The sequence below is a fragment of the Populus nigra genome, chromosome 3, assembly GCF_951802175.1.
Source record: "Populus nigra chromosome 3, ddPopNigr1.1, whole genome shotgun sequence".
Taxonomy (NCBI): domain Eukaryota; kingdom Viridiplantae; phylum Streptophyta; class Magnoliopsida; order Malpighiales; family Salicaceae; genus Populus; species Populus nigra.
The window spans coordinates 6,284,502-6,308,570 of NC_084854.1; the positions used below are offsets into that span (position 1 = coordinate 6,284,502).

Sequence of the window (24,069 nt, forward strand, 5' to 3'; positions counted from 1 at the left end):
TTATCCTCTTTTTCTATAGTGATCTTTTTTTTTTAATTCTCTTTATTCTCTTAGAATATTTCCTTTATTTCTCTTAATGTTTTTGTGATTTCTCTCTTGAATTCTTCTCTCTGTTTCTTTGCATATTTTCTCTTTGGTTTTTTTAACTCCAATCACTTTTTTTTAATTGATTGTCTGGTCTATTTATAGGTCATTCTCTTCTTATTTTTTCATATATTATTAAATTTTATCTCTTTATCTCTTGTCTCTTGTCTCCCAATCCTTTATATCTCTATCACAAAGTTATTTTGGAGAGAGACTCACACCTTTATTATTTATTTTGGTTTTTATTTATTTTCTTGATTGTCATTTTGCTTTTTAATTTTTTATTTAAAAATAAGAGGTTAAAAATAAATTATAATAGTGATCACATGAAATATTCTTTTAGAGAAAACAAGTCCATCTTCTTGATTTATCAAAAAAATGAATCATCTTTGATTAAAAAAAAAGTTAATCGACAAGAAATTAAGGTGCTATTATTATCGCAGTGATCATTAAACCAAAAGGCATAAACTCACATATTGATTTTTGCATTTAATTCTTCTCTCTTGTTAATTTTATTCATAAGTTTGTAATTTATCTATAGACTGTGTCTAAATCTTAATAGTATGGTTAAGACAAGAATTTGGTTGACAGAGTCAAATTTGAACAAGAATAAATATATTATTCCTTCTTAGTGCTTCTAACTTTCTTCGAAAATAAAAGAGATTAGTTCAATATGCAGTTTCAAATTAGTCAATGTTTTTTTCTTTTCTCTTTTCTTTTCATCATTTCCCGACATAAAATCCTTAGCTTTGCTACCACCATGATGCCTATAACCTTTTTCTAGAAAGAAATTACTATTTATTGTACTAAACAAAGTACAAATAAATCACTAAATTCATATTATATCCAGAGAAATTACAACTTGTTGTTTGGAAAAATATTGACAATATAACAATATATGATAATCTTAGGCACTAGTCATTTCAATAATTTAAATACGTATGAAATTCCCAAATGTAGGCTACCTATATAGTAACGAATTGTATCTCACGCACATTGATGAGTTTGAGTTACAGTAAATCAATGGGGACTGGGCTGCACTACCATACCTTGTTGATAGTAACAATCTCTTCCATCTAGGTAGAAATAACCACTAGATCTTTGTTCAGAAAGAGAAAACACCCAATATGAAGAGAAAACATTTAGTCTATACATGATCATATAGATCTAAATACCAAGATCTAGACTTATTGATACAAAATAAAAACCAAATAATTTAAAACAATGAACAAGAAAAAAAAGTTGTCGCGAAGAAAACTACCACTGCCAACTAAACAACTATTCTAGAAAAGAACAGGTTTTAAGGTTGTTTTTGAAAGCATCATGTCTATAACCTATTTGAAACAACTCAAACTTCAACTCCCAATATGTATTATTTGTATTCTGTTTCGTGTTTTCCATATTCAAGTTTTTTTTTTCAATTGAGATGTTGTGTATCAAAACTTCTTTAATTAAAATTTATTAACATCAAAGGATGTGTCTCTCTTGGCCAGTTCTAAAATAGAATTGTTTTTAGAATTAAGTTGTAAAAAGAATATTAGTTAGAGGAGGAGAATACAAATATAAAGAAAGCAAAATTATGGAAAGATATATATATATATATATGCGCGCGCGAGCATCCACCTGACATAAAATGCCCTATTATTAGAAATAAGATTAAAACTATTTTATTCTTAGAATTAAGATTTTAAACTACCTTATTTTAAGAAAAACTCAAAAAATTAATATAAAATTGTATATTTTTGAGATCTCAAGATTAAGTTTTAGGTTGAGTACTGGAGTAAACCTCATAAACATTGCCCATAATGGGTCCAACGTGTGCCATTATGATGCAAGTATACCACTAATTACAAGCTCCAACTTGTCCATGATCAGTATGTGATGGAATATCCCTAAAGGCGAAAACTGTGCACCTGCTGCATGCTATCCAAGGATTTACTTCGTGAAAAAAAAAAAAACATTTTTATGAAGACTTTTCATGCTCCAACATGCATCTTGGGTCTATTGCATATATATTAATAATGTGGGTATATGCAAGTTGTAATTAGCTAGTGAATATGAAATTATTTTTAAAATTCTATATTATATCGGATTTTTTTATTCTTTTTAGCGCACCAATTAAGAAAAGAAAACACTACTATCAAAATACATTGCGTCTCCAGCAAACTGGCGGCATGAGGGCCTTTTCACCATAAAATGCAGCATCACCTTTTGGCTGCACAATGACGCAACATCACCCCATGGCTGGTCGCAGATGCAATGGAATGAGATAGTTTTTACTTCACATTTATAGCTGAAGAGAAGGAGCAATACTTTTTTAATAACCCTCTGCCATTTCTAGCTCTCTTAGTAGAACTTGTTGCAAAGGAATCCATGAAGTCATGGAAAATTTTTTCTAACAATATTATCAACCCTTCCCTCTAAAATAGCCCAACGCTAGAATCTAGCTACACGATTGTCAGTAACAAATATTTACAATTCTTCACGTTGGCCAACCTTTGGTGCCTTAGGATTCTCATTTTCTTGAGAATCTGTTGACGTTTCATGTATTGTAATAACGACATGGTCACTGTCACCTTCTAAAACAGGATTTATGGCTCCTCGGTGAAGTAATTGGGGTTTCTCTGGTGACACAGTAGGTTCCACGCTCTTAAAGTGTGCTAGATTAGAGAGCTCGTGTACTGATTCGGATATTTTCTCCACACATATAACAATCTCTACCAGTATCGATGCCACTGTTGCATCTGGCAAAATAGCTAAAAGTTCTTGTTCATGCTCTAGCGAGACAGCTTTGAGAGAAATTTTGAGGTCCTTGACCGCAGTTTTGGAGTTCTCCACATGGACATTTGCGGAGGATGGAAAAGTCATGGTTTTGATAGCCGAGGCCAGTGATTTCAGTGCCTTGCCGCATTCTGCACTTATCTGTGTGCATGATTCTTGGATTTTGCATCGGAATTCTAGGGGTGCCTGGAAAGAGTAGCATAATATGTTTAGTGTTTTACAGAGCATTAGTCATTCATTTGATAAGCTATAGAAAGAAGAAAAGAATCCATTTATCTTTTCGTTTTTCATTTGTTTCTTTATAGAACCTGCCTATGTGACGCTCTTAGTGGAAGTATCTTTAAAAAGCGGCCTTGTAGGGTGATTTCATCAAAACACTATGGATGGTGTGCATACTTATGACTTGTAGTAATAAATAGAGGAAGTAATTATTTATCATAAGTATGGCCCCCTTTTGTCTAATGGAATTAAACCAGGGATCTTGGCTATTAATTTTCTTTTATTCCTGTAAACGTCAGAGAAATTTTTTGATAGATTATTACTTGGTTATCAGAGTTAATGTAGCCATTAAGAGTTTCAATCTGGTAAGCACATTGACGCGAGAGCGCTCCAATCTTCAAGTATTGTTTCCATGGATGCCGGAAACCAAAGCGGCCGTGTCCAGGTTCCCATGTTGCAAGATTTGCCTGCAGTAATGTTTAGGAGCACTCATTGATTAGTACTTTAGCACTAGCCAGCAGAAATCGTACTGCAAGCTGGCATACATATTGGTAAAGAGAGCGCCCAACCAAGGTCAACAAAAGTGCATAAGTTAGTGGCATTCATGCCAGACAGAAGGGCAAGTTAGTGGAAACTGTCCTTACCATGGTTTCTTCTGTGGGTTTTGAATTGAGGACTTTTTTATACCCTTGAAGAAATGATCTGTCGCTATCGGAACCTTCACCGGACTGAAAATATTCACCTCCAAAACCTGTGAGTTTATTTGTTTATTTTTTAAGGGTGACCTTTCAAGTTAAAATAATATCTAGATGAAACAAAAGGAATTAAGTTAATGGTTTTCAAGTCACCACACTAACCTTCAAGGTAGCTTGCGAGATTTTCTATATTGGAAGCAACCGAGTTATGAAGATTTTCACCTGCCCAAACAGGACAAATACAGATTGACACAACTATGCATATTGCCCCACCCACTAGTATTGTTGATAGTCTTTGACTTGCCAACACCAAGAGTTCTTCAACTCGATACCCAGAAACAGACACCAAACTGAATGTTAATATAAATATCAAGACTCCATAGTCATATCTAGCTTTGATTCGCGGGAAAAATCGTGTGAATGTAGATGCTGCAGCTGCATACAGTACCCAGAGTGACTTGGATTAATACAGATAGTCTTACCAGAAGTGCTTTTGTCTGTATATGCATAAGCAACATACCTAATAAGAAGACAAGAATTCCAAGGACAATGGGCTGCCCTTTCTCTCCAGAGAGACTGGCCAGGTGTTGAGCTCCAAGCCCTAGAGCTCCAGCTAGTAATGTTGCGAAACCTCTATTCAAACTCTTGCTCAATGTTCCACCTAAACAACAATATTAAGACGGAAATACATTATTCGACAACTCGTGGAATCGTTTTGAGTTAATATAAAGCAATATTCAAGTCCTATCTATCGACTTACCTACGGTGAATTCAAAAATTACCACCACTGTTAGCACAGCCCAGATTCCTGCTTCCCCAAAGCTCTTATAGAGAGGCCTCAAGTAATATATCGAGGACACCAGTGTGAGAGCTAGTCCCACTTTTAGGGAATGGATGATTCTTCTTGGGTCATCTTGTCCAAGTTTTCTTACGCTCTTTGCAAACCCTATAACCTCAGCCTCGGCCTTGCCAGGCAAGGCCTTGAGCAAGCCCCGTGCGCGAGTCAAAGGCCTGGCCTTCTCTTGAATTGCTGATTGATCAATCTCCATGCCTTGAAGATATATTTTGTTGGGGGTGCCAAGTATATGCACTAGAGAGAAACGGTTATTACCAAGGGACTAAAGGCTTGAACCTTCTGAAGTTGATTACCTGCTTCGAAGCTATATAGTAGTTGCTTGAGAATAAATTGCTTCGGAGTGTCAATTGATGGCCTGTATTCATAGGAAGATAAAGTAGGCTCAAGAATATTAAATTGATGCATGTGTTGGTGTCTTTTGTAGGATGAGAGGACAAATTTTTTGTTTATCAAAAAGCTTTTTTTTTCCTCTCCAAAATGTTGCTGCCGAGGCATGGTTTGAATAAAAATTAATATAAAATTTGGATAAAAGGTACCTTTTAGAGATAGAATCAGCCCATTAATTAATTATGACTCTTTCGAGTTTCGGCCACCTCTTTGCAGAACAAAAATAACAAGGGAAGTTTTAGCCCACTAATGATGTAGGAGCTGCAGTCTGCAGTAATTTCCACGATATAGCTGTAAAACTAGTTTTGGTGCTCTCCTTCTCATCCACAAATCCCCACCATGGAGCCACTTCTCAAAACCATGTACGCCGATCAACAGCCATGAATTCTCGCAGTAAAGTTTATGGTGTGCTCTGTATTCCAATACCTCAAGGCTTTGCAATTTCTTCTGGGAACTTCCCTGCCTGAAGTTTATTGAATAAACTAAGCATTTTAATTAGTTGGTTCATTTTTCAGACGCCATTCTCTTTTTTTGGAAGACCATTTCGAACTCTCAAAAGATGCAAATTGATTGAAGAGACTACAATTATACAAATAAATTTTTTATATAGGGTTTTCATAGAACCTACGTGCGGTATTAGTTTTCTCTTATTAAAACAATAATTATTTATAATTTATGAAACTTATATTTTATCACTTGAAGATTGACATATCAATTTCAACGAGAATTCGTGTACAGGTAATTTATTTGTAAATTATTTTCCTAACTTAAATTAGGGAAAAGGAGGATGCGTTTAAGGGTAAACACGTATGATTAAATTATTTTCCTAGCTCTTGTAACTTCAGAAATGTTCGACTTTGGCCCCTGTAGATTAAATTTTCTCAATATCAATTCTATGATTTTCAGAAACTTCCATCCTGACCCTTTACGATCAAATAGCTAATGTTTATTTTGTTTCAAATTTTCTTTCATTGCTCTTATTTTTCTCTATACAATGTGACAGTAGTCTACAAGAACTCTTTCAGATTCCAAAAGTACTTGCAAAAATGGAAGAAATGGCCATAATGCTAGTTGTTAGCTTTTTTACAGAGCAATACCACACCGTAACCTTTTAAACTATAAGACCCGTAGTGTAATGCTGCGTATTCCACAGGATTTAGATGTAGCTCAACACTACATAATCGAAGCAACACAAAGTTCTAAGAGAACGTCATCCTGCCCTATTAAAGCTGCTACACAGCACAAGCTTAGAAATTGCCATCACTATGTTCTTAATGGAAGGAAAAGAAAGGTAGATTTTACCTTAAAAAACTAAGGCTGTTAAACTTGCTTCAACCATTATCTAACTAGTGGGACTCAGTGCTTCAAAAGATGGAGATATCCCTTAATTATTTTCATGGGCTCGATGATTAATTATCCACGACTTGTAATTAAAGTTACATATTAGTACTAATTAGGATAATTTATGAATTAGTGTTGAGGCACTGGAAAGAGTGTGAATATCACTACGAGTTCATGAACTATTATTAAATACACTAAAAGAGGGCGTAGGGAGTCGAACAAAACTTAGTGTGTACCACCCCTGTATTTAATACCTAACAAAAAAAAAGGGTAAGAACTCGGCACCACTATCCACTGCTAAATGCTACGAGAGTTAATAATAATAGCATCTCATTTAAATCATAGTGACAGCATGATGACAATGAAACGCAGGAAAAAGTAAAAAAGAAATGATGAATCTTAGGCAGCACAATATAAAATTGTTGCTTACAATAGACCCATGTTATCTTCTACACTTTTTAATTAATTTGTTTAATTAATTTATTAAATCCAAACTTTGATCCGATAGGTTTACCTGGAATTTAATCTTGGTTGGATTTTTAGTTCAACCATACCCTAGAATATAGTTATAAATGAGCTTATAAGCATATTGACTTAATGAAACCTCATAACCAAGTAACCTATATTTTTTTTTTTCTGTTTGTCCTAGAATCGGGTATTAATTTCTTAAATCAGGTGAAATAACTCCTTTAATTTTGTATATTGATCACAAAGAAATCTTCAAAATGGTTCATATTTATAATAAAAAAAAAAGTACTGGATTCTTCAGGGATTATAATAGCAGAATTATATTTCTGGCCTTTAAAAAAAACTCAATGAAATGGCCTAGAAAGTTATATTTGTATTTTCACATAGATCATTTGCTATTCTAAAATTCTTCAGGGGTATCTTCGACTTTTTCTAATTTTTTGTACAATTTACTTCAATACCCTTAAAAACAAAATATCATTTAATTATGGTTAGGGGCATTCTTTGTTTTTTATTTTTTAAAGAATAATATAATAACTCTATTGCCTTAAAATCAAAATTCTCAAAGCATCTTTGTAGGGGATAATTCATCATTTCATAATGGTTTTTTCACAAAAATTATTTGGTCTCGAGGATAATGTTGTCTTTTGATACAGCTAACACGTGCATGGCACGCATCAACGTGTTAGCCATTCCATCGTATCTGAACGGCGCGTGTGGCTGATTTCAGTGGTAGAAAAAATATTTTACCATGTCATTTGATTAGTCTCAACGTTCTCTACCTACCTAGGTAGCACATGTTTGGTGATTCTGTTTGGTTTGACGCCACATTGATTTTTTTTTCCCTTCAATTCTCTCTCTTCTACCTTGGTTTGCACGCTGCCTATGGAAAAAATCACAGCAACCTTTCAAATTTTTTTTTTGTTTAGATTTAGCCTCTTTTCTTTGAGTTGCAATTGTTTTATTTGAAAAACTCACTTCAAATTAGAGTATTTTCTCAATTTTATCCTCCAATTTTTCATCTCTCAAATTTGATCCTCAACACTTTTGATTTAATTTTTGTTTTGAGATGGCTTATAAATTTTATTTATTTATTGCGATTTCATCATCATTTTCTTTTCATATTTGGTCCTCATTCCTTTTATTACTATTTTTTCTTCTAATTCTATCCTTTAAAATTAAATTGGTTGAGAATTGAGCTTTTTACTCGAGTCCAAGTCTAAGATTTCATGAATTATAATTTTGAAAAATTAACTCTAGTTTAGAGGATTCGTCCAGGTTTGCTTGATTTTTCATGTTATTAATTTGGGGTTATATATATATTTATGTGTGTTATTAGATTAACTAAACTTATTAAACCCAATCTACTTAATAACTTGAATATTGAATTTCTTTTACTTACTTGGAAATTCGGTGTTTTCTTAATTTTTTTTAGGTTAAAAAATTTATCCTACCTCAAGGCATTGTGCCGACCATTGATATAGGTTTATTCAAATCGATTTTATTTTTTACCATATTTTTTGAATTAATTGTTTTTTTTTTCATTTTTGATCTTTAATATTTGGTTATAATTTAATTTTGTATTATGTCTTGCTACGAGTTCCATGGTTTTATCACTATTTAATACTCATATTGCGGGCTTCACATTGTAATTATAGTTGGTTCGAATTAATCCAATATATTACTGTCTCAATTTTTTTTTTTTTAAAAACAAATACCATATAATGTGTCACCATTTAAATATTTTAAAAGTATTTCATCTTGATCAAAACCTTAATTTTCTAATATTTTTATATATTTTTAGACTGATAAAAAAAATAATTTGACTCGTGGGGTGAAAAAAACTAATACGCTACTAAAACCCCAATGTTTCGAACAATTGTGAATAAATATACGCAGCCATAGATCGATCTGGAATATATATATTATCTTAATTTATATGCTTGATAACCTAGAAAAATGTTCTTCATGTCGATTTGCAAAGTCAGCAATCACTAGTGAGTAGGATCTGACGCGATCGTGTATTTATAACATATCAACTTTTACTTTCTTTTGATTTTCTACCCTTGAAACAAAAATTGCAAAACCAAAATTAGGATCTTTAATGGGAATGGAAAAGGCATGGCAGACGCGTGTGTGTGTGTGTGTATTAGCTATACCACTGAATTTTTAGCGAAACAGAAATTAGATGGTGTTGTTTCTCTTTTTTTACTCCATGAAAAAAGCTTCCAAATACACCAAGTTATGGCACTAGTGTGTCTCCAGCTAACTTATGAAGAGGGAAACAGCAAAGCAAGCCGATGGTTGAATCTACTCCAGAATTGTGCTTTGCCAGACTTACACCCAGTCCTCATCTGCATTCTATTTCCTTTTCAAGCATTAATGACGCGTAAACAATTTCGGGAGTCCCTGTACGGAATAATTAATCGCATATCCATGTAGAAGGAAGGGACATGTTTTTGTTCTTTTGGAGCTTCGTTGATTTTGATTGATGAAGCTTTACGAGCTCTCCATATATACTGCTGCTAGACAGTAAGATACTAGCTAGTGTTTATTCTCCCACACACTCTTCCTTTGTGGTATAACATTCCGCCCTAGTGTTTCATTGATATATCATTGTTTCTTAAACTATTTTTTTGCTAAGTAATAAGAAGCTAAAAACTTTCTTTTTATCTAGAGATTTGTTCGATTTTAGACCATATTAGATTTGTGTGTCGTGTTACGCGTGGGCCCTAACTTTTTTAACGGGTAACACAAGTGTATTTTAAAGAAGTAAAAAAAAATGATCTAGGGCATGAACCTAATTAAGAAAAAAAAACTACTATAATTTAATGAGATGATAAAAATAATAACCAGTTTATATTAAAAATAACTGTAAAGAAAACAATCTTGAAAAGAAATTTAAAAATAATAATATAATATATTAAGTGATTTTATTATTTACTAACCAATACCCTTTGACAATGTATTTTTCATATATAGGTAGGATGTGTGAACAATAAAATCATTAATTCATTATGAAACTACATCGAAAGCAATCTTTGAAAATATTTTAAATGCAATAATATAATATGTTAAATGATTTTATTACCTCTAATCATACTGTATAACAGTAATGCTTAATAATACATTTTTTATAGGTAGAATCAAGAAACAATAAAAATATTAATACATGAAAAAACTTTGAGGAAAACAGATTTCAAGATATTTTTTACACAATGATGTATTTTATTAAGTGGTTTTATTATTTACTAATCACATCTTATGATAAAGCCCAATAAGTGTACATTTTCCATAAATACAAGTATTGTAGCCAACAAGAAGATGTATTATAAAAAAATTATATTGGATAATCTTTATTTCTCTCATGAAAAAAGGTTAAGAAAAGTGTTTGCTAAAGCTCTAGCCATTTGCTAGCAAAAGGAAGATATAATTCACAAGGTAAAACTCAATTTAGAAGATTTGGTTCTAGTAATATGCAGATTATTGAAATAAGATTAATTTAGAAACATGTTTCCAAGTTATATATAATTACAAGATATTAAAGACCTATATATCCTTCACAAAGAAAACATTGAAAAAGACACCTTTGTTTAAAAGAGTCCCTCATTGCTAAATTGAGTTTTAAGAACATCAGTTTAAGAAAGATATTATTAAGATAGAAAAATGTTTACTAATTGAGTTAATAAGGGGATCACTAGATTGAAAAGGATTTGTGTTTAAAATTCTTATTTAAGTAGTTATTTGGAATACTTATTAAACTAGTATTTAAAATCTTTATTTGGTTATGATAGTTTAACTTGTAGTCTTTTTATATATATATAAATATAAAAGCCTTTAATATAGAATTAAAGAGTGTTGGATATCAACGAATAATAAAAGGGAGGTTTAAATACTTTGTGTTTTAGTTCTCAAGAATAGTCATTCATTAAAAATCACGTAACTTTGCTATCATTTTATTTCAATTTATTAATGAATTATGATTTTTTTATATAAAATAAAAAGGATTGGAGAAGAAATTGTGACATCTATAAATGTAGTATAAAAAACTAGTTTTAGTGCTCGCACTTTATTGTGGGGCCGGACTATTTTTTGTTTAAAAAATAATGTTCAGATTCTAAAATAGGGTAAAAAAGATATAAAAAATTAGTCATGACAAACTTGTAACATTGTTAATTAGGGTTGAGGCAACTCAAGATATCATGCCAAACTCATAACCCATATCATATGATTGGAATAATCCAATAAAAAAAAACTAAAGAGAATAAGGCTTTTTTTTCTAATAAAACAACTCGTGTTAACTTTTTAAACTTGTGATTCGCATCATTAGATTCGAAGCACTCGATATGGAAAACTATGAAGTCGAATTCCTAATCAACTATATATTGAAGGATGAAATTGAAAAAAAAAAGAATTTCAATTATACAAAAGGATTTAAAAATAGAAATTAATTAAAACAACGAGGATCAAAATTAAAAAGCAAAATAAATTTTAAATTTAATTGAAGGGTGAAATTAAAAATAAATCAATTTAGTAAAAGGATAACAAAAATAAAAGAATGAGGCTCAAAATTAACATAAAAAATAAAAAAATATTTTAATTAAAGGGTGAAATTAAAAAGAATAATAACTTTTATAAAATGGCCAAGAAAAAAATGAGAAATAAAAACAATGAAGACCAAATTAAAAAATATAAAACCATCAATTTGAATTGAAGGATGGAATTAAAAACCAAAAAAACTTTTACAAATATACCAAGGCAAAAATTAGAAATCCAAAAAATAAGTACCGAATTGAAAAATATAATATTTGTTAAATTAGGATTTAAGGATGAAATTGAAAAATAATAAAACTTATGTAAAAGGACCAAGACTAAAATTGAGAAATTAAAATTGAAATACCAACAACCAAAGGGTCCAGTTATAATTTTCGAGGGAGGAGAGAGAGAAAAAGAAAAAAAAAGAAAAGGTCTACATGTGACAAAATAGACCACTAATGCAAACACGCATCGCACAAGAAAAAAAAGACTGCGATGCTTCTAATGACATAATGAAAGCACATTTTGGATGTAGGGAGGCAATGCACACATCGTTTGAAGGACATGGGCGCCTTCCAGGCCCCTCGAATGTACCACACGTGCACCTTTTTTTTTTATTTTTTTCTATTTAACTAAATACAAAATTGATCCTAAGTTGACTTTTTAATTATAAAAAAATTATTGTGAGAAACCTAAAACACCTTGAAGAGATAAAATTATTATTACACTGTTTTTTTTATTTGAACTTTTTTATTATTATTATTATACGGGAAGGGAAGGTATTAGATAGTGAGAAAACATTGTAGCATTTACTAGTATAGTATCACAAATTACGTAAGAAATTGTATTAAATAGTACTAAGATGCTGAAATAGGGGTGGGCCATCATTACTAGCTTTTAATATTAACAAGGCCTTCACCAAAGAATTCATTAGTAATGTTCGCAAGCAAGACGAAAGCAAAAGGTGGGACTTGTAGTGCTGCTATGGTTTTTGGATTAAATATTTTTTTATTTAAATAAATGTCAAGCGCCAATCCTCTAAATACTATTCATGTACTCTTTTTTTTTGTTAATCCAATTTGATGATTTAACTGCGGTGATTTTTTAAATTCTAAATAACATAAAACGAAAGAAAGAAAATAAATCTCAGAACATAGTTGTCATAGTAACATAATCAATTTAAGCTATTAAATTTTCAACTCACTTTACTAAAACAAATAGTCATTGAATGCATTAACAAAAAGCTAAAGGTTGTAGATAAAATATTGTTCACGCTCTTAATTATATTTCATCATGGATTCATTATTCAAAAAAGAAATTTCTTTTCATTTTGATCTTTAATTTATTTTTTTTACATGATTGCAATTTTTTTAGGGCTAAATTAAAGGATAATTGATTTTAAATTTATTGACCAATGACAAAATTAAAAGGAGCACAACCAAATTACAAAAGAAATAAAAAAATGGGTAATGAGTTTAAAGTTCTCGCAAAAAAAATTAATTTAAACCTCAAAATTTTTAAATTATACCTATTTGATCCCTTAGTTTTCTTGCAATTCAATTTTGGTACAAAAATTTATTTTTATTATTTTTATTTTTTGATTCGAGAGAGAGAGAGAGAGAGAGATCGCTAGACTTTAGCGTTAGAAAGAGAGAGAGAGAGAGAGAGATCATTAGATTAAAAGAGAAATTGTTAGATTCCGGCATTAGATTTATTTGGTCAATGTTAGTGTAAACGATTTTTATATGGTGAGAAGAGTTCCACTTAAATATTTTTTTTCACCTTAAAATTGCCCAAAACACCAAACTAAGCTATGAAAGTTTTTTCTTAGGTTGATTTGGGGTTTTACAGTAGTTTTTTAGGTTGTTTAAGGTCATTAATTTATGGGTTATCAAGGTGTTTAGGATTTTTTTTTCTAGGTATTTTGGGTAAAACAAAATTAGGTTACAATATAAATCCTGATTTTCCGGCCACTATTTGAGAAAATTAGACAACGCGTTGTCTGACTCTTTTTTCAAAAAAAATAAAATTAGGATGGATGACGTATCATCCACTCCATCAACTTAAAAAAAAAAATATAAATGCCCATGTGCGAGCCCTTTCTAGATGAGTCAGGTGTGCTGGCCTGGCTTGTCAAGCTTATACCACTTGTCTTTTTTTTTTTTTTCTAGTTTTGGTTTTTTAAGAAATAAAATAATTTTTTAAAATTTATATTTAAATTAATACTCTTTCTTTGTAATTTTTTATTTAGCTTATTTAGCCTTTTTTCAATGGAGGTTATTTTTATTAATTTATTTTGTATGTATTTAATTTTTTTTAAGTTTTATATAGATGAACTTTATATTTAAAAATAAAAAATATTATTTTTGGATAATATTATAATAAGTGTAGCCTTACATAATATTATTTTTATTCAATTAATTTTAAATGTGATCTCTTTCTATTATTATTTGATTTAAAAAAATACTTTAATGAAAAAATTTGTTAAACATAACTGAGTAAATGATTCGTGTTACGAGATCAAATATTTTAATCTACATCTATCTTTTAATTTTTTTCAATTTTAGTTTTAGTTATCATTAATAATTAACTTTTATTTATTTATTTACATAAGTAATTCTTAATTTATTTAATTAGAAAATATCTTACCCGTGATGGATAACAGTAAAAGCTACTAATTGCTGAACTATGTTTCTTATGTAATTGATAAAAGCAATTTGAAGAAACACTACAGGTTTATTTAAGCATGAGATGGACAGGTAGCACCATTATTTTCACACCCAATGGAAAACCACGGAAATGCATAATTCGATAAACATATTGATTTATAAACGCGAAGAAAAGAAACGTCTATTTTTTAAGCTAGTGATCGGTTAATTTATCATGTAAAATCAGTCGACAGAGCTAAAATATTGATTACATAGTGACTATATCAATAACGAATTTAAAATCATACCCCCGTTATCTTGTTGCACGACAAGCTGTCGTTAATTGTTCGCCGGCGAGAGTTTGTCTTTTATTACTCGAGATTGAGTGGCATGTACGTTGCAGTACGCAAATACCTAATTTTTATTAGAAAGAACGGTAACATATCAGTATTTCTTTGTTTCGAAACCAGGAAAAATAATATTGTTCGCCGGCGAGTATTTGTCATTCAGCAATCCCTCAGTGAAGAAGTTATCCTATTCGTGAAGTTGTCTAGCTCATGACCAAACTGTATCAATTAGGTTAACTGAGACAACAAAGGAAAAGCCCCCCATGCCAAGAATCTAAACAACCTTGGCTCATTAATTAGTGCGATTGGTAAAGTAGGTGAGCTTTTTTTTTTTAGCTCTAAGCCATCTCTTCTCCTATTGTTCGATCTTAACATGTTTAACCACTAATTTGTTAGATTGTGAGATTCAGAAAAGCACAAATAACTTGTTCAGATTGGCCTCACCAAGGACATATTTTTTGTACTTGGAATTAATATCGTTATCTATCTTTCCTTTTGAGGCTTTTATATATCGTTTGGGAAGTCTTGTGGGGATTAAGAATTAAAGAGGATTAACCAGCTGCAGAGAGGATTCGTGCTTTGTGTGATCTCCCATTTTGAAAATGAAAATCATGACAGCAACAGTATTTCGTTTTTGATAGTCATGCATGCGCTCCCGCCAGCTTAATTAATTTATTATAATATAGGTCTAAAGGGTGAAAGAAAGAAATATTAATTAAGCAAATGATCACAGCATGAAAGTGTTGATGACTCTGTACAGTGTTGAGGCCATTGATCAAACTGAGATTATCTAGCAGATGTATTAATATCACAGAGGGCCCAACAGAAACGATTGATTCTTCATGCAAGACCTTTTTGACTTCCACGCATGCCAACTATGAAGGAACTGGCCAGCAAGCTGAGGAAATTTCTTTTGTTAATAAGAGTTTGGTGAGGGATCGTGAGGCTTGACTTACCAAACTACAATTGATGTTGATGTAAGAGCACTTCTAAATCTTGTCTTTAATTATATGCCCTTGTTCAAACTCAACTGAGATATTCTCGATCAACTTGCTAGTAGTATGAACTCTATTATGTGTACGGTGTCCTAGTTAGCAAATGTTTGGTTTTATAATAATGGTTATTTTTAAAGTATTTTTTATTTTTATTAAATTTATTTATAGCATCAGAATATCAAAACAATAAAACTATATAAAAAATAAATTTAATTTTTTACCGCACAGCATTACAAGCAGTGGCGGAACCAGGAGGAGGTTGGCAGGGGCCCGGGCCCCTGCAAGGAAATTTTTCCCAGCCTCTCCCTTTGTAAAATAATTAAAGTTGTATTCTTTTTAAAATATTTTTTTTAATTTGGTCCCCTTACTTTTTTTCTTTTTGCTTCGCCCCTGATTACAAGCACGTTCCGAAGTGCTATCTTATCCGCGTTAATCTTAGATACCTCAGTGGGATTACTTGGCTCATAGAGATCGGTTCATGTATATTTGTTTAAAAAGTCAAATAAAGTTAGGTTCATATTATATAACATGGAAGTGGCAATATCATTAAGGATTTCGTCTTTGGTCTCATGTTACGTCCGTTTTGACTAATTTTTCCTCTTTTATTTATTTTTTTAAACAAAATATATTGGGAAAATGCGACAGGTACATCAAATTTACAACGTACGTTTTTCTTACCTCCAATCAGCTTCAAAAGCCTCGTAAGAAGCTTGGCCCCGTACATAGGTTAGATAAGCGTGTAAACGCACCATCATATATAATTTTATCTTTTTAAATTATATGATAATTAAAATAAATATTTGCAAGACATCTAATTTTGAAGGGAAAAAATATATTTTTATAATCAAAACTTTTTCTTTCTTATCATTTTCTTTTTTCCTTTTACAAAAACATGTATTTTTTATTAACAACATGATTTCTTTAAATAAAAACTAAAAAACAATAAGTGTTTATAAGAATTTCAATGATTTAAATTAAGAAAAAACATGTCATATTCATGTAAAATAACAAAAAAATATATTTTATTCTCATTTAATATTAATAAGCAATATTTATAAAAATTGTACAAGTTCATATGTAATTATTCATAAAATAATTGCTAATATTACTATAAAAACCTCTAAACTTATTTGAAGATTATGGTATGACAGATGATTTTATAAATATAATTTTAATAATTTTATTCAAAGAGAATTTCAATATATATATATATAAGAATCAAGCCTAGGCACGCTTGATTTTTTAAAAACAAAAAACTCAAGCATATGTTGTCTACTTGAATTTCTTTTTAAAATAAATGGATGACATGTCGTCTGCTTGAGTAGACGATATTTCATCTACTACAATAAAATTTGATTATCTTTGATGGTTGAAAAATCAAGGTTCGGATAATTGGGAACCTAATACCTAGATTTTAAACTATTTTTGTCTAAAAAAACCCATAAAAAATTTTGAGGACCTTAGAATCTCATTTTCAACCTCAAAACACCCTAATCAATGTCAAAACTCAAAATCAAAATGAATCAAAATAAATTTTACGGATTTTGATATGCTTTTTCTAGTATGATCAAAGCCCAAATCATCTCCATTGAACTCACATCCTTGAGATGAACCTATTGACACTAAGATTAGCCTTCTATAGCTAGAATATGGATGATTGAAATCTTTCTCTCTTTTACCCTTCTTAACAACAATTTTCTCTTTCCTTTCTTAATATTTAGAACCTCAAATATGAGGAAAATAAAGTTTTATGATTGAAATATAAAAAACTAAAATTATAAGGACCATATATATATATATATATATATATATATATATATATATATATATATATATATGTAAGAATCAAAAGGTATCTTTTTGCTCTTCCATAAACAATAAAAAAGAAATTGAATATACAAATCAATCGACAATGTATGTGTATAATTGTGTCTGTGTGTATTACCATCAATAATTATATTTGTAATAATTTCATGTAAGTAGTTAACCAAGTGATGGGATATTTAATGGGTAACAATCATATTTTGTCAATTTTATTGTTACGTTGTAAATTTTAGGGAAATTAATTTTTTATGGAATTGATAACTATTAAATGGTATTAATTTAGATTGAATAAGTTTAAATAATAGATAATTACTTAAGTATCGATTAAATGTTATTAATTGGATTTATTTAGTTAATATTGTGACGCATCAATCATTGCATTTTTTGTACAAAATAATAATTGATCATTAGATTGTGAATTCATTTTTAATTACAAAAGTTGAATTTTGAATTGATTATTACATTATTAAGAAATATGTCATCCTTATTCTATATAGGTTTTCTAAGTAATAGAAGACCATTCTTGGATTTATCGAGATTCACTCCAAGGGTTATATAGGGAAGATTATTGTAAAGAGGTTAAAGGTTTTATTAATTTTGCATTTTTAAATTCAAAGCATATTAATGGATGTGGAATTAGATATTCATTGTGAAGTGTAAAAATCAAAAGTTTCACCAATCAAATGTTATGATGATGTATCTTCTAAAAAAAGAGTTTATTGAGAAAAACTTGTGTTAATTTTCACACAAAGAATCCTATGTTCCTTACGGCACCATGCTAGAAAGGATTATAGGCTCAACATCTAGTTCTAGCATATACATGAAGTTGTAGATGATAATAGTAATCTTTATAAGAATATGGTGATTGATGCAATAAGAATGAGTCATGGTTATTCAAATGAAGGTTCACATGTAGATGAAGAACCAAATGTAGAAGCAACTAAGTTTTTTGAACTTCTAAAAGATTTCGATGAACTATTATGGTATGGGAACACAAATCATAATAAATTATTTGTCATTGCATGACTATTTACCATCAAGTTTGATTATGGTATGAGTGAGGCCAGATATTTTATCATAATTGAATGGAAAAAAAGCATTTTACCTAAAAGAAATAAGTTGAAAGATAATTTTTTTATGCTATAAAGTCCATGATAAAACCCTTTGGTCTAGGATACTAAAAAAGTTAATCTATGCCTAGATTTTTACTTGTTATACTGCGGTGAAAATATAAGTTTAACCTAGTGCAAAACTTATAGGCATGCTCGGTGTAAACCCAATACTTGTAGGGGAAGGACACTTGTCACATATAAAAAACTAAGATATTTACCAATCACTCTTAGGCTGCAAAGGTTATTTATGTCTCCGAAGACATCTGAGTACATGACATGACATCATTCATATGATGTAGAGGATGGAGATATAATGCACCCTTTCGATGGTGAATCTAGGAAGCAATTTAATAGGGTGCATCATTAGTTTACAATTGAACCATGAAACATGCATCTTGATTTGTGCATAGATAGGTTCAATCCACTGGGATCATTTGTTGCATCCTATTCTTGTTGGTCAGGCATATTAATAATTTACAACTTGTATTATGGGATGTGTATGAGGTTAGATTTCATATTTTTATCTGTATTCATAATTGTTCCTTACAACTCAGGTGAGAATATAGATGTTTGTCTTCAAACGTTGATTAATGTGTTGAAACAGTTATGATCATTCGAGCCTTTGACGTATGATGTCACAAGAAAACATAATTTTCAAATGAAGACAACTTTGATGTGGGCTATAAATGATTTTCTAGTGTATGAGATGGTTTTGAGATATAGCATACATGGAAATTTCTTTATATTTTTTCCACCAGAGGTTCTTGTCAAGCCGTCATTAATATAGAAAAAACAAAAAAGACTTTCTAAAAGGTAAATTTAAAATGGATGTTGCACCTTTAGTGTTGTTGGGTGAAGAATTGTATGATGTAGTCTCTTAGTATAAGGACATTATATTTGGTTTTCAATCTAGTAAACAAAAGTTTTCTAGTTTTGGTGTGATTTATAATTAGGTAAAATGAGTATTTTTTGGGATCTTTCTTATTGGAAGACTAATGTCGTCGACTATAATTTGAATGTCATACATATTGAAAAGAATATGTTTGAAAACATCTTTAACATGGTAATGGACATCAAAGGGAATTGATATAGCTTTATTTTATGACTATCAGAATATGAAGTTACTTAATGATAAGGTATATGTGACAAAGCCTAAAGTTATATTTGTCTTAGATAAAAAGAAACACAATATCTAATCTATTAATGGTGCCTTAAGAGTATATTATTTCCTGATGAATATGCTTCAAACATAATTAGATTGATGAACTTGGAGGAATGCAGATTGTATGAAATGAAAAGTCATGACTGCTATATGTTTATGCAAACACTAATTCCAATAAAAAAATAGGGATTTATTGTCAAAAAGTATATGGGATACATTCACAGAGATTAGTCACTTTTTTAGAGATGTTTACTCGAACAAGTTGCATTCACAACATATGTAGTAGCTTGAAAGGAACATTGTTGAGACAATCTGCAAACTTGAGATAATCTTCCCTTCCTTTTTCTTCGACTCAATGTAGTATTTGCTTGTAAATTTAGCATATGAAGCAAAAGTTGGAGGCCTTGTATAGTACAAATAAATGTATCATTTTGAGAGGTTAAGATTACATGCATCCTAATTTAGTTATGTGTTTTTTAAAACTTACTGTGATTCAATATATATATATGTTTACCTTAATACATGTACTTGTTCAATCTCAACAAAAGTTATAAACAAAGTGCATGTTGAGGATTCGATATGCGAGGCTTATATTATTAAATAAATGTATCATTTTGAGAGGTTAAGATTACATGCATCCTAATTTAGTTATGTGTTTTTTAAAACTTACTGTGATTCAATATATATATATGTTTACCTTAATACATGTACTTGTTCAACCTCAACAAAAGTTATAAACAAAGTGCATGTTGAGGATTCGATATGCGAGGCTTATATTATTAAAGAGATTTCAACATTTATCTCGTATTGTTTTAAACCCCTATAAGAACAAGAATTAATCATGTTCCAATACAAGAAGATGGTGGTGAATTGTCTTCTAGTGAGAATTTATCAATATTTTTCCCATATTGGTTTATCATTATTGAAAAATGCAGTTTCAATAAGATATTTGACAGACATTAAAATCAAATAAGCATATAATTATGTGCTATTTAATTGTGATGAATTGATACCTTTCGTTAAGTATCTTAATTTTAAAATATTTTTGAAATGATAAATCATTTGCTTTTGTATTCTCATTTGTGTTAAATGATCACTAACTTTTTTATAGGCAACATCATAATTTTTTTTTTATTCTAAAATTCATATATCACTAAAGGTTAAAATTTTCAAATACAAGATAAATAATTTGCCACGTGGTTTTGAAACACAAGTAAGTATGCAGAAATTTATAATTGTAAGAAAAATACATTGACTTTACTTTTTTCATCAATTGACCATTAACGGTTGTTATCTTTAACTAGGTGTACGGCATGGAAGGTAATGTTGAAAGTTTGAAATTACTATCTTTAGGTCTTGAAAAAAAGATCCAGTGTTATAACTGGTATTTTATTAATAGATATGTCTTTCATATTGAAGATCATGGACAAGGTAGAAATACATATAACAATAATGTTTGTGTTAAGAGATCAATTTCTAATGAATTTGAAGTTGATTAATATGGCAAGTTAAAAAAAAGTCATTCAATTAAAATATCATATGGAACAAAATATAGTTTTTTTATTTAAATGTTATTAGTATGATAACGATAAATGAATTATGGTAGATTCTCCTCATGGTTTGGTTAAGATCAATAAAAGAGGTAAACTTGGCAACATTAATGATGTTTTTGTATTTGCTAAATAATGTCAATACGTGTATTACACATACACTCTTTTTGAAAGGATCATAATAGAGTTGATTGGATATTCGTTGTGAAAACCAAACTTAGAATTGTTGTTTTCAAGTTATTTATGAGAGTAACGATGAAGTAACTAGGGAAGAAAATGTATTTCAACTAGATGAGTTAATTTATTCATATTAAGTTACTCCATCTACTAAGTTAGAAGAAGATAAAAAAAAATTTGTGTCGCGGAGAATACTTATGTTCATGTTGATATTGATGAGTTAAATGATATATTGATTACCAATATAAATATAGAAAATGATGAAGATGATGGGATCAAACAACTTCAATTCAACAAAGAAGATGATGGACAAGAAGATGATAAAAATGAAGATGATAAGGATTCAGATTAAACAGTGGATCTAAAATGATTTTAAAAGTAAAACATCATTACGTAATTAATATATTTATTGTCATTATATAATGTATTTCAACTTTATACATTTGTCAAGTTGTTAATTTGATTATGGTTTTAATGTGTTATGAATACACTTTTTGACTATGTAATTAGGTTAGATAGCGAATATATCTTATAAACAAGAGAATAAATTACTATAGCAAAAGAATCATTGACGAATAACAAAATCATCATAGAATTTTTATTCATTAATGGAATTTACTGACGAATAAAAATTGGAAAATTACGTAGAAGAATTAAGAAAAAAAATTTTACCAAATAAATATAAAATCATCGGAAAATTACATAGAGTTTGGTGAAGAATTCAATGGATTTATTCATTGACAGATGAAAAGTCATTGATGACTTTGAAGGTTTTCAAAAGAGTTCTAAGATTTTTAAATGACAAACAGATTTACCAATGGATTGACTGATAATATTAGAAATTTTATCATTAAAGCCATCAATGATGTGCTGACATGGTTTTTACCTACATAGTACCCAACGAAAATTTTCATTAATGATGTTAGACCTGGATATCTTAAGGCAATCTTTAACTTTCTCCTATTTCTTCTCCTCCCTAAAAATCCTCTCGCTCTCTCTCTTTAACAATGACGGAGCCACAGAGGGACAAAAGGGGGCAATTGCCTCCTTAACTTTTTTTTATATTAAAATATTAATATGTTAGTTTAGTGAATTGTTGCTGCACGGAAGAGGAAAGTTGTTATTGTTTATTATTGTTGACTTATATATATATATATATATATATATATATATATATATATATAGATGTACAGCTCATTCCCCAAATTTTTCTCTCTTTCCTTTTTGTTTCTATATCTTTCCCTGACTAACAAAGAGATTTTTCTTTCTTTTCAGAAGTTGCCATGCCGCTTTGTTATTTTCATGAGTTGTGGTTCCTGCCTCTTTTGTATGCAAATTTCTCATCAAGTATAATTAAATAATTAATCTTTTTTTTTTCTTTATGTTTTAGGTAAATTTTCTTTATTTTTCCTATGTATTTCATTGTTTAATTTTAATTTTATTCTTTTATAATTAGTTATTAAAAATATTAGGGTTTATGATAATTTAAAGGTTTTGATATGAATATGTTCAAAATAAATATTTAAATCTGCTAATTTAATCAATTAAATGTTTCTTTTCTTATTATAAAGGAATAAATTAATATTCATGTAAAACCACTATTCTTGGCATCCCTTGCATTAGCAGAGTGGTTTATTGAAATTTAATATTTTCACATGATTTGTTTGTAAGTAAAATATCAAGTACCAAGCATGTTTTTCAAGAATTGCTCCTCTTACATATACACTAGGCATTGCTCCTCAATTAAATATCTAGAAATGATTAAGTATAATTTAATCAATATACTTATTATATGCATATAGATATGAATTGAAATAGGTTTTGATTTTGATAAATTGATATGTATTTTGCTATGAATTTCATATGGAATATTTAGAATTATTGTGTAACTCAACTGATTTTTATTTAACAGTGAATTATTGTGTAGTTGTGTTAATTATTATGTAGACATTAATGATGATAAAAAAAAAATCCAGCAGGTTCATATTAAATTAACATGTCACTAGACAAGTATTTCAAGCGTAAATCCCTTAAGGATGAAAAGTCAATCAAAGCTTCAAGTCATGTAACTCAATCAAGTTCAAAGAAAAGTCATATTGAAATCAACCCCGACACTCTCTTTACTGACTATAGCTTAAGAAGACCAATTTATGAATACCATATAAATGATAGGGATGCAATCCAAAGAGCTTATCTACAAAAAGGTCCTTGTCAACCTTTATACTATGATTTTCCTCAAAATCAATTTGGGAATATATCAACACTATGACGCTTTAATCCGGCTTGGTTCGGTGCATACCCAACATGGTTAGAGTACAGCATAGCCAAAGATCCTTTTACTTGTATTGTTTCCTCTTTAAGTCAAAAGAGGGTGTTGATTCGTTTGTGGGTGATAGATTTTCATATTGGAAAAGAAGAAGAAGAAAGATTTGATCTTCATATTGGAAAGTCTAATAGTAGTCACAATGCAGCTCGGATAAAATGTGAGAATTTGATGAATGAAAAACAAAGTATCATAACTTTGTTATCTGAGCACACAGTAAAGAGTCAAAATGATTATCGAACTCGATTGAATGCTTTAATAAAGTGTGCTTATTTTTTATAACACCAAGAACTTCCATTTCGTGACCATGATGAATGTAAATGTTCAAGTAATTAAGGCAATTATCTAGAGCTCTTGCATTTCCTTTCCAGAAATAATAAAGCTATTAAAAGAGTTACTTTCAGTGAAGCTCCTAGACATAAGAAATTGACTTCTCCAGATATTCAAAAAGACATTACTCAAGCTGTTGTAGAAGAAATTACAAATGTGATTATCAAAGATCTAGGTGACTCATTATTTTCAATTTTAATTGATGAGTCACGTGACATATCAATTAAGAAAAAA

At 29.8% G+C, this 24,069-nt stretch overlaps 1 protein-coding gene across 1 annotated transcript; it reads right to left on the minus strand.

Moving 5' to 3' along the window:
- Window positions 1-2,349: 2,349 nt before the first annotated feature.
- On the minus strand, window positions 2,350-4,954 carry LOC133690320 (aluminum-activated malate transporter 8-like). Its single transcript, XM_062110568.1, has 6 exons — window positions 4,540-4,954; window positions 4,300-4,440; window positions 3,942-4,214; window positions 3,729-3,835; window positions 3,408-3,551; window positions 2,350-3,051 (listed from the first exon to the last, which is right to left on the minus strand). Exons 1-6 carry the CDS (start codon window positions 4,826-4,828, stop codon window positions 2,557-2,559), a joined length of 1,449 nt encoding a protein of 482 aa, XP_061966552.1. The 5' UTR covers window positions 4,829-4,954; the 3' UTR covers window positions 2,350-2,556.
- Window positions 4,955-24,069: the final 19,115 nt, after the last annotated feature.

Excerpts from the sequence above, each read along its gene's own strand:
- LOC133690320 (XM_062110568.1), bottom strand. The coding sequence starts at position 4,828 with ATGGAGATTGATCAATCAGCAATTCAAGAGAAGGCCAGGCCTTTGACT. Across the intron at positions 4,441-4,539 it reads AATTTTTGAATTCACCGTAG|GTGGAACATTGAGCAAGAGT; the intron begins GTAAGTCGATAG and ends ATTGTTGTTTAG. Across the intron at positions 3,052-3,407 it reads ACATTAACTCTGATAACCAA|GCACCCCTAGAATTCCGATG; the intron begins GTAATAATCTAT and ends TACTCTTTCCAG.